Source organism: Taudactylus pleione, unplaced genomic scaffold, assembly GCF_031769625.1.
Source record: "Taudactylus pleione unplaced genomic scaffold, aTauple2 ptg000201l, whole genome shotgun sequence".
In the NCBI taxonomy this organism is placed as follows: Eukaryota; Metazoa; Chordata; class Amphibia; order Anura; family Myobatrachidae; genus Taudactylus; species Taudactylus pleione.
Genome location: NW_028284603.1, coordinates 4,785,474 through 4,800,434, shown reverse-complemented (window position 1 = coordinate 4,800,434; position 14,961 = coordinate 4,785,474). Strand labels below are relative to the sequence as shown.

Here is a 14,961-nt window from a genome sequence, read left to right as displayed (position 1 = left end):
TGAGGCGGCAGATGGTTTGCGCTGCTCCCTCCGCAGATTGCGCTCTTCTGTGATAGTACTGTAGTGTTTAATAATAGAGCTGCGCTGCAGGATGCTACTGACACATCCAGATCTCAGTATAGCACTCACGAAACAACTCAACAACGCAATCTGTCTTCCTCTTATATAGCACTCAGCAATCCAACCCCCACCTCTCCAGCCGCAAACTTAGGTCCTGCCCTTAATTCCAGAATAATCTTTTCTATAATAATCATCCGATTGGTTCAATATAATTTTTCATATAGTACTAATCCCTCCCCTTCTGCGACTTCTCTGTGCAGTGTGTAGCCACACGGACACCTGCCACGGCAGACGAGAGACAAGTGCATCTGTGGGACTGGTTGCTGCTGCTCGCTGCGAATGTGGTCGGGATAAAGTCGTGCAGCTACACGTTTAGCTGCATGTAGTGGTCCTGGTGGACCCAGCCAGAGTATAATTGACATTAACATGCATTACATTGAGTTCTGGCTAAATGCACTAAATAATCCAAATGCTTTGCAGTTTCACTCTGCAGTGCTAGACTCATATAATAATACTTACAGTCGGCCTGATTCAGACCCGGTCGCAAGCGCTGAGCGCTCGCAACCGAGTCGATGGTGGCCCACAGTGCATGCGCACGACAGAGCCGGCTCCGTCATGCGCATGCGCGAGACCCGGCTAGCGACGGGCAATCCATCGCTCCGGGTCTCGAACCAAAGGGGGGCGAGCTGTCGATGTTGAGTGACAGCTCGCCCCGTTTGGTGGGCGGGCTGGGGGGGTGGTTGCCCAAACGGAGGCGTTCCCGAGGGAACGCTTGCCGTTTGGGGGCGGCCCCACTGACATCACTAGAATCAGGCCCAGTGTACACTAGTGTTCTTCACCAATGTACATTTTTTTTTATAAACAAGGTTTTGAAGCTCAAGCTGCCTGCAGACTTCTTTTAGAGGCCAGGGCAGTGGTTCCTAAACTTTTTTTGAATCGCGGCGCCCTAGTGCATCAGCATTGTTTTCACGGCACCCCTAAGCCAAAAGTTTGTTATTGAGAAATTCAGAAAAATGTAGTGAAGTAGTAAAGTGAAGTAAACTGTGCTTACTTGTCATCCTTAGGTTTGGTTATGTAGTGGTTGACAGGTTTTTTGCTTCTGTTTGTGCACATATTTACATTACTGACCATAAAGAATTTGATTTGATGCTGGACCACCAACCCGAGGCACCCCTGCAAGTGTCCCGAGGCACCCCAGGGTGCCGCGGCGCACAGTTTGGGAACCACTGGGCTAGGGGGTCAATCCTATTAGCCGTGATGATCTCGTGGCAGTAGCCGCACTTTACGACAACCCAGATTTGCTTAAAATTTGTTTGCAGCCCCATAGGGCACTGAGCAAACTTCAGAGAATTCGGGTTCGGAGCGGCCCGCGAAGGGTGCAAGGTGCCAGTTCGTTGCCGGTGCTTTAATGCCGTTGCAACGACAACTCACACCCTTCGCCTGGAATAGAATTGACCCCTAGCACACAGAATTTGCAGAATTGATGTCAGTAAAAGTAATCCTAGCAACATGCACAATGGGCCTGATTTAGAGTTGTATGCTAATGCCTCCGCCTCTGCTGCGTCTGTGTATGGAGATGCTATGTGAAAATATGCAAAATTCGCAGATGCTGGGAGAGACGTCTACCAGCGGCTTTACAAAGCCAAGCATCTGCAGACAAAGACGCAGCATCAATCTCAGATCCTTCGATTATTGGTCTTCTGAGGAATCCATTGGTCGAGCAGAATGGTTGCTAGAACTAAGACAGAGCCATTTTTCTAGTGTACGGGATCACAGACACTGGGTGTGACATGCCTCTGAAACAGTCGCGGCATGCCTCCTTTCTTTGCTGCCACTCCCCATTACCTCCCCCAAACGCTCCCTGACTGTCAATCACACTCCAAGTAAAAAGTCGCTACCAGTGGAGGCTCCAGAGGTGGGGCTGCAGCACGGTCCAAAATTCAAATAGAGCAACCACACCAACTGTCACTCCAACTGCTGCCAAACATAGATGGCTAGGACTCACTGACAGTTGGTGTGGCTCCCCTATTTGAATTTTGGACTGTGCTGCAGCCCCACCCCTGGAGCCGCCACTGGTCGCTACGTACGACTATGTTATGTCCCTTGATGCATGAGCTGTGCGACTTAGGCCCATATTCAATTAGCTGCAAAAAATCAGAACCGCAATATTTTCACCACCTTCGCGTGTTTTTAGGCAATACTTTTTCCCTGTGCGCTCTCGCTTAACTCCATATTCAATTCCAAAAGACGCGAAAAGGCAAACAGGCGATATCGGAGGAAAGCGAAACTGGTGAAAAGTCGCTAAGATTTTGGGGAAATTAGTCTGTACCCCAGAAAAAGCTGCACTAACATTAGAAATCAGTATAGAAGTGTCCTAATAGCCATAATGAAAGTGTTTTGTGTTCTTAAAGTGTCAGAATGGGCTGTTATATGCTTATATGCATAAGTGCAGAAAAATGATAGAAAACAATTTCTTTTTGGAAAAATAAGTACCTAGGTCAAATATGGGGTACATGAAAATGGGTACTAGCATATTTTGAAGTCTCTAAAGTGAAGATTTAAATTATCTTTAAAATTCACCTGCAGCTGCCTCGTGCAATCCCAAAAACACCTGTCCCATCCATATAGGCCCCCCACTTTTTACCCATTTTCCAAAACGTTTTTCATTTTTTGGACTGATTATGATTAGTCATTAAGGGGGTGTTCTGGCCCAATTGCCCACATTTGCACCCCAAAATAGAGATTTTGCACTTCCAATTCACCTGCCTATACATAGAGAAACCATTTAACCTGTTTTTTTTCCGCTTAGGCAAAAACTCCTGCAATTGAATACGGAGATAAGTTGAAAACAGGTGAAAACAGCTTTTCTCCAAACTGCACTTTTCTCGGCTAATGAATATGGCCCTTAGATGCATGCATGGTTTACTGATAATCACCCAAATCCGTCAATATCGGCATTGCATACATCTCTGAATCAGGCCTAATGTCAATTATGTCACAAAACAAAAAAACTGACAAACATTTATTTAATTTAGTTGAATTTAACAAGGGGCAGATCATGTGTGAGGGGATTGCCAGATAGGAGGAGGTTGCAGTAGTTGAGGGAGATGATGAGAGAATGGATACAAGTTTTAGTAGGAGTGACAATCGACAGGTCTCCCATTGATGATCTCAATCAATGGTCCCATTGTTGGTTTACATCGATGGCAGAACACATCAACAGGAAACCATCGATTGGTCTACACCTTCAACGGCCATCAGTGGAGGTATCTTGAGGTGGGACCACGGGTACCGGCCATTTAGGGAAGGAGGCAGAGCTTAATGGACACGTTGGGGCAGACCTAAGCTCAGTGCCCGCAGCGCTGGGGGACAAAAACAAAACATTGTCGGGCTGTCTGCCATTGATGACAAAGAACCAATGGGTCTCCACCATCGATTGGATAACCATTCAACATTGATGGCAAACCATCGACGGTTGTTAATCATCAATGGCTGATTGTCATCCCTAAGTTTTAGCTATAAGGTACTTTAGGCTCCATTCATCAATGAGACACAGCACTCGCTCAAGGGGTTATGCTCTTTGTTCAATATTTAATAAACAGCGATGTTTGTCACTGTATCGCTTATGCCATCAATGGGGAAGGGAGATTTAATAAAGCTTGGAGAGAGATAAAATTGTGAGAGATAAAGGACCAACCAATCAATTCCTCCTAAGTCTGTCATTTTTCAAACACAGCCTATAAAGTGACAGTTAGGAGCTGATTGGTTGGTGCTTATCTCTCACAATGTTATCTCTCTCACCAAGCTTTATTAAATCTCCCCCATAATCTTAGGGCTCTCCGCACACCTTGGCCTTCATCACAAGTTTTCACGTTTGCAAAGATTTCCTTCATAAATGTTCAGCTATATCTGCACAGTTTTGTTTAAGGTTTCTGTCTAAAAATATTTTATACTAGCTGAAGTGCCCGGGTTTAAGTCTTCAACTTATTAAGTTTTATAATGTAACGCTGTCCAAATCCATTCAGTGCAAGGCCCAGAACAGGCTCCCCGGGTCAAAGTTCTGCTCGGCGCACACCAACAGTAGGTCTGACCGGGACCTCAGGTCAAAGTTCTGCCCAGCGCACACCAACAGTAGATCTGACCGGGACCTCAACCCCCTAGTATGTCTTCTGGGATCTAATGTTACCATTCTGTGAAGTTGTCTTCCTAATCCATCCAGTGGAAGGTTTAGAATACACTTCACGGGTCAAAGTTCTGCCCAGCGTATACCAACGGGAGGTCCAACTGGGACCCCAACCCTTTCGTATGTCTTCTGGGATCCAATGTTACCACTCTGTAAAGTTTTTGCCCAAATCCATCTAGTGGAAGGCTCAGTACAGGCTCCCCGGGTCAAAGTTCTGCCCAGCGTATACCAACAGGAGGTCCCACCGGAACCTCAATTCCATAGTATGTCTTCTGGAATCCAATGTTACCACTCTGTGGAGTTTTTGACCAAATTATGTGATGTCATCCAAATACATTCAGTGTAAGGCCCAGAACAGGCTCCCTGGGCCAAAGTCCTGCTCGGCGCACTCCGCTGTAAGGTCCGACCGGGACCCCAACCACTCCATTAGGCATTCCAGACCAATTGCCACCCCTCTGTGAAGTTTTCATCCAAATCCAACCAGTGGAAGGCCCAGAACAGGCTCACTGGGTCAAAGTTCTGCCCAATGTCCCCTGGTCAAAGTTCTGCCCAGCGTACACCAACGGGAGGTCTGACCGAGATCCTAACTCACCTAAAACCTAGCAAGGATCCAACTTGACCACCTTGCATTGCTTTCATCCCAATCGGTGCAGGGGTGTTTAAGTGCATAACAGACAGACAGACAGACAGACAGACCCACCGACCGATGAATTATATATACAGGTTGAGTCTCCCATATCCAAATATTCCAAAATACGGAATATTCCGAAATACGGAATATTTTTAGCATGACTGAGATAGTGAAACCTTTGCTTTCTGATGGTTACAATTAGAGATGAGCGGTTCGGATTCTGTGGAATCCGAACCGCTCCAAACATTGGGGATCCGAGTCCACCCGAACCCTGTTCGGGTGTTCACCGCCTGACTCGGATCCCCGTTCGGGGCCGAACGGCGGCCGCCTGATGTCGGATTCTCACTAGAGAATCCGACATCAGGTCTCCTCGCGTGTAGGGCAGAGCGCAGTGATAGCGCTCTGCCCTACACAGACACAGACACACAGCCGCCAGCGGCAGCTGTGTGTTTGTTACAGCAGCCAATGAGAGTCACACAGACTCTCATTGGCTGCTGCACAGAGGGAGCCGGCTGGAGCTCACACATGAGCTCCGTCTTCCGGCTCCCTCCTCAGCGTGTGACAGAGCGGACGGCGCGGGAGCGGGGATACAGGTAAGTTTTATTTTTTTTATTTTTTTACTTGTCAAAGGTCCGGGGGCGCTACTGGGGGGGGGGTCTGCACTACTGGGGGGGTCTGCTACTGGGGGGGGGCTATACTACTGGGGGGGCCATACTACAGAGGGGCCTGCTACTGGGGGGGCTATACTACTGGGGGGGGGGTCTGCACTACTGGGGGGGGGTCTGCTACTGGGGGAGGCAATACTACTGGGGGGGCCATACTACAGAGGGGCCTGCTACTGGGGGGGCTATACTACTGGGGGGGGGGTCTGCTACTGGGGGGGCCATACTACTGGGGGGATCTGCACTATTGGGGGGCCATACTACAGAGGGGCCTGCTACTGGGGGGGGGCTATACTACTGGGGGGGTCTGCACTACTGGGGGGGGTCTGCTACTGGGCAGGGCTATACTACTGGGGGGGCCATACTACAGAGGGGCCTGCTACTGGGGGGGGCTATACTACTGGGGGGGGGGGTCTGCTACTGGGGGGGCCATACTACTGAGGGGCCTGCTACTGGGGGGGGCCATACTACTGGGGGGGCCTACTACAGGGGGGGGCATACTACAGGGGGGGGCCCATACTACAGGGGGGGCTACTACTGGAGCAGCCTACTACTGGGGGGGCCTGCTACTGGGGCAGCCTACTACTGGGGGAGCCATACTACTGGGGGGGCATACTACTGGGTGGCATGCTAATGGGGGGCATACTACTGGGGGGGCCTGCTAATGGGGGACATACTACTGGGGGGGCCTGCTAATGGGGGGCATACTACTGGGGAGCATTCAACTGGGGGCACTGCATAGTGGACCGTACTACTAAGGGGACTGCATAGGGGGCACCACTGCTGGGGGACATTGTGTAAGGGACACCGCTACTGTGGGCATTGTGTAAAAGGGTCACTACTGTGGGCATTGTGTAAAAGGGGCACTACTGTGTGTCGTAACATAAATAAGAGACACTACTTTATGGTGTAATGTGAATCAGGCCCTATGTGCGGTGTAATGCTAATAAGATTGTGCACTGTGACTCCTAGGGCCGTAGCCCACTTTGTAAACAAGTACTGTGACTCTGCTGGCCGTACCCCACTGGGTGGGTGCACTACTTTTCATTTCTGCCACTGCTGTGTGGCAATGTGTCATAGATGTGCTTTATACTGTGGTGTCTGTGTCGTTGTGCCGCTGCTTTGTCGCTTAGTAACCAGTCAGATCACTGCAACCTTTGGCCAATAATGTTGAAAACAATATTATAAGCTGTGATATGGTCTAAATTGACTGGAAATTAATGTTATTGAGGTTAATAATACTCTAGGAAGAAAAAAAAGACCAATTTATGTGATTTTAGCTTTTTTTGTCAATTTTTGTAAAAAAATCCAAATCCAAATCCAAATCCAAATCCAAAGCCAGTCACCGCAGTTTGGCAAATCCAAATCCAAATCCAAAGCCGGACGACGAATTAGAACCAAATCCAAATCCAAATCCGGCAAAAATGGGGCGGCGCACATCCCTAGTTACAATGTACACAAACTTTGTTTAAGGTACAAAATTATTAAAAGTATAGTATAAAATAACCTTCATGCTGTGTGTATAAGGTGTGTATGAAACATAAATGAATTTCATGTATGTACACAAACTTTATTTGATGCACAAAATTATTAAAAATCTTATATAAAATTACCTGCAGGCTTTGTGAATAAGGTGTATATAAAACATAAAAGCATTCTATGTTTAGATTTGGGCCCATTCCCAAGATATTTCATTATGGTATGCAAATATTCCAAAGTACGGAATATTCCAATATCCAAAATACCCCTGGTCCCAAGCATTTTGGATATGGGGGACTCAACCTGTATAATATTATAGATGTTTTTGGTTACCTGCCGCTGCATCGTAAATTCTCCACCTAATAGGCAGGAACTAGATAGGAGGGAATGGTGGGGGATTTGACCTTAGTGCGGCACGTTACCACACATTCAGTATACAGTATGTTAGCGAGTGACCAGGAGCATGTTTTACTGTAGTCCGTGGAGCAGTGGCAAACGCAGGATTTCTAGAGGGAGGTTTCCAAATGCCTGATTTTAGAGTGAGTGTGGCCAGTCCATGAAGAGGACATAATTACCACTTATCCAGCTTTAATATGTGTCATACAAAGTGTATTGTGTGTCATAATTCCAGCATATACAGGACCAGAGATCACAGTAAGCCATTAGATGTGGCAGTAGGCCATCCTGCCTGAGCTGAATGTTTTTATTTTAGATGTGGGCACCTTTCCAGGGCATGGGAGCAAGTCCGGGAGTCTGGGGGAGCAGCAGAAGAACCTAGCACTGCCCTGGACATATATGTAAATATTGGACTCTATAGCAGTGCATCTCTAACAGTGCATGTTTTCCAAATCCCCTAATTGGGGCACAGGTTATTTATTACTGGCTGATACATGTTAAAAGATCCACAGGTGGTGCTATTTATTTCATTTATGATACTGAGAAGAACATGCAGCGCTAGTAAAATTCCATTATATTACTATTTCTATTGTGGTAATGGTGTGGGCTGGGGAGGGGGGTATCCAGGCAGACAGAAACCCCCCCTGCGTTTGCCTGTGTGGAGTGCCTCTTACTATTCCATTATGTTTCTGCTAATATATTATAAATATCACTTTTGCCAACTCCTTACATTTTTATATTTGTTGGCCACATTCTGCAAATGTACCAATATATATATTTTTTTAACTACACTTTTTATTGTCAGTAAAAAAAAGTCTGAAACTCAAAAGTTGCTGCAATTAAGAGTATAATTATTAGGTACAGTATACTATAGAATAATATTAAGTCATCTTTTTGCTAAGTATTATTTGAAGTCAGACAGTGAAGCTGTAGGAAAACTGGATTTTATTTTATTCACACCAAATGATGAAGTGTATGTCCTTATTACAGCACTATACTATGTATGTGTGTATAGTGTACTGTAGTGTAGGGAGCTGCGATCATCATTCCCTTAGCTCTTGTTTACGTTGAGAATTTTTTCCTCGCACGCCATTGGTAGATTCGGCACCACGTGACACACCAGGAAGTGTTGGCTGCACGCAGCAGTGTGGGCAGTGGGTTTTCCCAAACGGTTCTTTCCTGACACTGCCAGTGTGTTCCCCGGGCTGGCACTGCTGCCGGGTGCCTGTGACAGTGAGGCTACGTCTGTGTGAGCCTGGGCTCCCTGATCCCTGTGTGACATGTCCGGTTACCAGCTGAAGGCCACGGATGGCAGTGGAACCTACTCCCTTCCCAAGGGAGAAACTGTGATAGGACGAGGACCCTTCCTGGCTGTAAGTGCTGCAGCCTGAGTATTGGGGCTGGATTGCATATTGCCATATACACCTAGTATCCCTGTTATGTTAGTATATTCCTATTATAGTAGGGTAACAGGTGCACAGTGATGATCATATGAACCATGGTGACACTGTCTAGCAGGCATGTTCTAACATGTCATGGATAGCAGGGATAGGCTACCTAATACACTTCAATGGCTGCTTTGGAGCTGCCCTTTAACCTTCAAAGGCATCTCGCCATGCGATTACCCAGGGCTGCATGCACTATGTTACGCTATGGTGTGCACTGCGATTGCAACATGCAATCCTATGGGGTCATGGGTGCGAACGCAGCGCGCATAGCTGTTCGCGGGCACATGACTCACGCCATGCGTGGCGCGATTTGTGGCGCAAGCAGCAAAAATGTAGATGGGCATGTCTTTATACTGTTAATCTAAGCAGTGAGTTCGATTAATACATTTAATCAACGAAAGTCACCCCTCTGTAATAACGGAGTGGGATTGAAATGCCGATGACTGTGTAGCCGCCGGTTCAAATCCCGACAGCGCTAGCTCGACGCGGAGGAAATCCCGACAGTGGAGGTAAATAATCTAACCCTCCCCTCTCTCCCCCCCCCCACCCTATCCCTCCTTTAGGGGTGCCTTACCCTAACCTCCCCTAGTGCCTAACCCTAACCTCCCCCCGTTAGTGCCTAAACCTAACCCACCCTTCTCCTAGCCTAACCCTACCCGGGGGTGGTGCCTAACCTAAAGCCCCCCTGGGGGTCCCTAAACCTACCCCCCCATCCCCGGCTACGTCGCTACTTACCTCCGGCGCTGGACGATCGGTCCGGCGTCCTGTCAGGGTCCCGGCGTCGGGATTAACATAGGCGTCGGTATTTTGACGCCTGTGTTAAATCCCCTGCCGGGATTGTAGTGTCGGGTTTGAGACCGGTGGCCATGCTGCCACCAGTCTCATAACGACATCCCGTAATAACCATGCATGGGAAGTTCTGCATAAAATATTGCAAAAAGAAGTAAAGGTGCATACACACACAACGATTTTTTGAACAATTATCGTTAAACTATCGTTTAACGATAATCGTTTGAAAAAAATCGTTCACTTTCTGAGTCAAACGATGAACGATTATTGTTCATGCGCGTTCACGTTTGTAGTTCAGTCAGACTTGTCAACTCAACGATTTTCATTAAGTTAATATGCAAAAATCGTTTGTAGTTCATAAAAATCGTTCATTACATTTAAATGAACATAGTAAATGAACAACTTTAGTAAACGATTTTAGTTCATTTTTTCAAGGTAGAAAATCGTTTATTAAAATCGTTCATTAACTCAATCGTTGTGTGTGTATGCAGCTTAAGTAATATGCAGCCAAAACAGTAAAAATGTGCTATGAAAATGTCCAAAATCTGGCAAAAAATATAAGTTATTTCCTGCCGCTATTATTTTACCTTTTTTTTTTCTTACATTTATTAAAGTGAATTTTTTTCAAATTGATTAAAAAACCTAATAATAAAACCTATTACATTTTAGAAAAGAGAGCGCACGTGTCAACAATGATTGCTGAAACATTAGAAATATTTATTGTTATTGCTAGAAAAAAGATTTAACCAAATCTTCCACATCACACAAGGTCAAAGGTAGCAATTTAAACGTTGACATTTGCTTTACTGTTGTCAGAATTGTTGTGTAGTTCCATTGTAACATAGCCAACACCGATATGGCGGATATGAAATGGAAATTGACTGAAGGCTAGCATGCAATCATTCTCTGGGAAAACCGAGGCCAGTGAAAGACGAAAGTGGCATTTTTTGTTAATGAAATACTTTTTTAAAATAAACTAAGATATGCAAAATATGCCATGACATGTCAAATTCATCTAAAAGATGCAAAATGAACTATGCCTATATCGGCTTGATTTGACCTAAAACGGATAATTCTAAAGCTGGGTACACACCTAACAGATAGATATATCTGCAGATGATGGTTGTTTATACACGCTGAACAACCACCATCTGTCTTCTGGCCGCAGGTCCCGCTGGCTGGGGGCGTGGCTCGGCCCCCTCCCCGCGGCCTCGGCTGCAAGTTACCGACCGCACGTACAATCACTGCGATGCCCCAATATGTCTACAAATATATTGACCGTTGGCTGTGCAGCACAGCTGAAGCGATGTCTGTGAACAACGTGTTCACAGACATATCGCTGGTTCACACTTGCCGACTCACACATGATTGATCGATTGGCCAATATATCTGCCAGTGTGTACCCAGCATTAGTCGATTGTCAAATATGACCTTCCTGAAAAAGAAGTGTATTTGCATATACTTCCTGTGTCTGGTAATAACATATCAGCAAGACTTTTAATCAAGCCTTATAAGTTATTGCATAGAGATCTGTCAACAAATAAGGAAGGAACTAGGGTTCGCAAGTTTGGCCCCAGGACTGCCTGTTGCCCATCACAGATGTATAGAGTAATGCTGCTAGTGCATGTTACAGTGAGTGCTGACATTTCTTATTTATTGATTGCCTGTTACTTGTAACAAGTACTCATACATGGTCAATAAATAGCGTGTTTTGCTTTCTTACATCATGAAATCAATATAAATTTAGCCACAGATTCATAGAAATATTCTGTAATGGCATAAAAAGAAAATCCTCTAAAGCTTTTCCAATTTACAACTCTCATTGATTTTCTTAATATTGATTACATAAAAATGCACCCCTATTTTCTAAGCTAGTCTTAAGTAAACCGTGGCTCCATTAGTTGTCTTCAGAGGTGACATGATTGATTGAAGTCCACTTAATGTTGAATAAAAATGCTTCAGTTGAATTAAAAATAAAATCTTCACCTGTCCATAAGTTAGAGCATTTCCAAACACAAGCTTCATCATGAAGGTCAAAGAATATTCCAAACAAATCAAAATGATTGAAAAGTGAGAATCATCTTTTAATACCCACAGATAAAGTTTATAAAATAATACCAAACCATTGTAAAATAACTAGAAGAGAAAACTCTCCATTACTTAGCATCCATGAGAGTAGCATGCTTGTTAGGGAGACTAAAAAGAGGCATATAGCAACAGTTACAGATGGGAGAAACTGTCCATAGGGCATTATCACCATGGTAGAGAAACCTATCTGCTTAAGAGACTGGAAAAAACTATGACATGAAAGTAGATTTATATTCCAGCAATACAATAATACAGGGTACACAGCAAAGCCACATTGGTTTGAATTAAATAAAACAATAAGAAATAATGTTCTGAAATGGCCTAGTCAAAGCCCAGAAACCAGCAGAACGGGGTGACTGATGAGCAAGCAGGGTTGGATTGGCCCACAGGGGTACAGGGGAAATCCCTGGTGGGCCCCACCCCTCTCCTCTAGGTGTCAGGTTCCAGACCTCAAATCATACATTGTTACTCTATTAGATGGTCAGTTACCTGGTGGAGTAGTGATCATGGGTGCTTGGTTCCTTTCTATAGATGCTACACAAAGATTTGCCTATTGGTCAACCAAGCATCTGTGGTGGCTGGCCACACCCCTTAAGCATGGGCCCTTACCACTGCATTCCCCTGGTGGGCCCTTCATGGCCCAGTCCGACACTGTGAGCAAGGGATGGTGCATTTGCACAGAAGCCCCTGCTGGGTCTGTATCGGAATTTCTGGACCCTCCCCCAAGATTTGCTGTGTGACCCAGCGTGTTCCACCCCTGCCAGACACCCATCAAATCTGTGGAATAAAAAATGGCTGTTGCAAAGAGGAGTACGGGAAAGATCTTAACAGCTGGTAGAGACTTAACCAAATAGACTCATGGCGTTTTAGAGGATAACAGTGTTTCTATCGTATATTAAAACAAGGGGTATGTTTAATGCTTATACAATCAATCTCAGTTTTCAATAGTAATTACGACACAGACTATTTTTGTTATTTTACAGAATTTGTAGTGGTCATCTGTGGAAGTTATTCCAAAATGATATTTGTTGTTTCATAAAATTGTCAAAGTGGATTAATTTCTTTATTTTCATAGCCGCTGTATATGGATAGCATTGGATTAATAGATGTTTTGTGATATATATACTGTGGGTCTGATTATGAGTTACACAGAATTCTCAATGCAGATGCATTGAGCAAATTGCCTGTGCGTCGCGAACTGCATACGCATCTTAAAGTACTCACGGGCGATATGTCATAAGCATTTCAGTTGCATCTCACTTATGGCTGGATGGGCGTTACTGGGTCGCAATGAAGTGATAACAGGATCCTTGCACGTAACAGAGGATTTATGTTGGTGTGTGCACAGTGTTAAGTCCTATCCTGAGCGGTGCATGTGCTGAGATCCATCCAGTTTCGGATGGATCTCCTTCAAACAGGATGGGGCTGATACAGAGACTGATAATAGTCAGGACAGCTGCAAGACTGATAATAGTAATGGTAGCTGCCCTCGTATACGATGGGCTGGTGGCGGTGAGTCATATAGATGAGTCTGATACTGGCAGATATTCGCATGGGACTTCACATTGCAGAATGCAGATGGAATTGTGAATCTGCATTATATATGACTAAAAATCAGGCCCTGTATGCCAGCACACAGCAGCCATTAACTCAATAAGATTAATTGGTGTTTTACTCTTTAGTACAGTGTCCATGTCTCTGACGTACATTTTCATGACGTAAATGTAAAATATTACAGAATTTAGCAGTTAAGATGCGTAAACACTGGTCGATACAGGAACGACTGTACGATTACGACATTGTAATCGTACAATCGTTCATCTTCCTGTGCAGTGGGATAATGTTACCCTTATGTATGTCATGTATGTATGTCTTTTACAACCCAGTATAATGTTAATCTTGATTCAAATTGTAAAGCGCAACGGAATTTGCTGCGCTATATAAGAAACTGTTAATAAATAAAATAAATAAATAATGTGCCTGCACTGAACGATATGTCGTTTAGTGCCGGCACCCTTCCTCATCCCCGACCATGCCCAACCTGTCATTATCGGCAGATTGACCAGCTTGTTCAGGCGATGATTGTTGTCGAAAACGACCAGCGGGAGCGCACATCGCTGGTCGTTTTCGACATTATACTGCGTGATTACTGAACGATTAATGAGCGATTGAACGATTACGACTTCGCCCAGTGTTTACGCACCTTAAGTAATTATATTTTTGGCTTATTATGCTGGCTGCCACTATTATAGTATTTTTTTATGTTGCTTGCGTTTTGACTCTTGAAATTTTGCTTGTTATGCTGACAGCCACTATTTTATATTTGCTTAATATACTGGCCTCCAGTATTGAAGGTCTGCTTAATGTCACTGGGCCTGATTCAACCAACACCGGTAGAGGCCTAGCAACAGCAGCTGTGACTTCTGTATGGACCCAAAAAAAGACAAAAGGTGAAGTGGGGCTTGCTTGTGAGAGCTTACAATCTACAAGGAGGGCAAGCCAGAGAGGGTGTGTGTGTTGGTAGGGGGAGATTCACAGAAAAGAATGTGGACAGAGCCAAGCTGAGCCAACGACAGTGCAATTGGGTAGAAATTGGAAGGTTTTTATAAACAGATGAGCTTTCAACCAGTTTTTAAAAGTTTTACAAGTTGTTGGAGACTATTTGGTGTGTAAATATATTTCTTAGGTGAGGAGCAGGACAGGAAACTTCGTATACATGGGAGAGGGATTTAGTTGTCAGTGGCAGGTTCAGAAGTTTGAATTTTATTCCATAGGGAACTTGAACTCAGGGAAGAAGCTGGTAGAACGAAGTGCGTAGGAGGGAAGGGTAAGGAAAGTAAAATCGGTAGCAGCAGTAGCCTTGTTTTTTTTTGTTTTGCCAAGACCGAGGATGCCTACATGGGACTAAGAGGACCTGTTTCCTTGGATTTCTGAGTAATAAAGTGGAAAAAGAGGGGTGTTGGGGGTGTCTTTATTTAATAAAATATGACAATATTCGGTGTGTGTCTTATCTTTTGTTTAGTAAATATTTTACAGGAGGACTACAGGTGCAGGCAGGACCGTGATGCCAGGGTATGCTGGCACTTGTGGTTCTCCAAGTGTCCTGGCAGGCTTGTTGGGACCAGTAGTCCACTGGTAAAGAACAATAATATTATAATCAATTGAATCCGCATTTACCACCACCTGGTCTGAAATATTTTTTTTGGGGGGTGGGGGTGTCCCTTC

General features: G+C 44.9%; 1 protein-coding gene across 1 annotated transcript in view; it reads left to right on the top strand.

The window, feature by feature from the left end:
* The first annotated feature begins 8,514 nt into the window (after positions 1 to 8,514).
* APLF (aprataxin and PNKP like factor) overlaps positions 8,515 to 14,961 on the top strand; it is a 275,492-nt gene continuing 269,045 nt past the window's right edge. Inside the window, exon 1 of the mRNA XM_088477484.1 lies at positions 8,515 to 8,784. Coding sequence (XP_088333610.1) covers positions 8,692 to 8,784 — 93 coding nt within the window. The 5' untranslated portion in view covers positions 8,515 to 8,691. The remainder of the gene's footprint in view (positions 8,785 to 14,961) is intronic.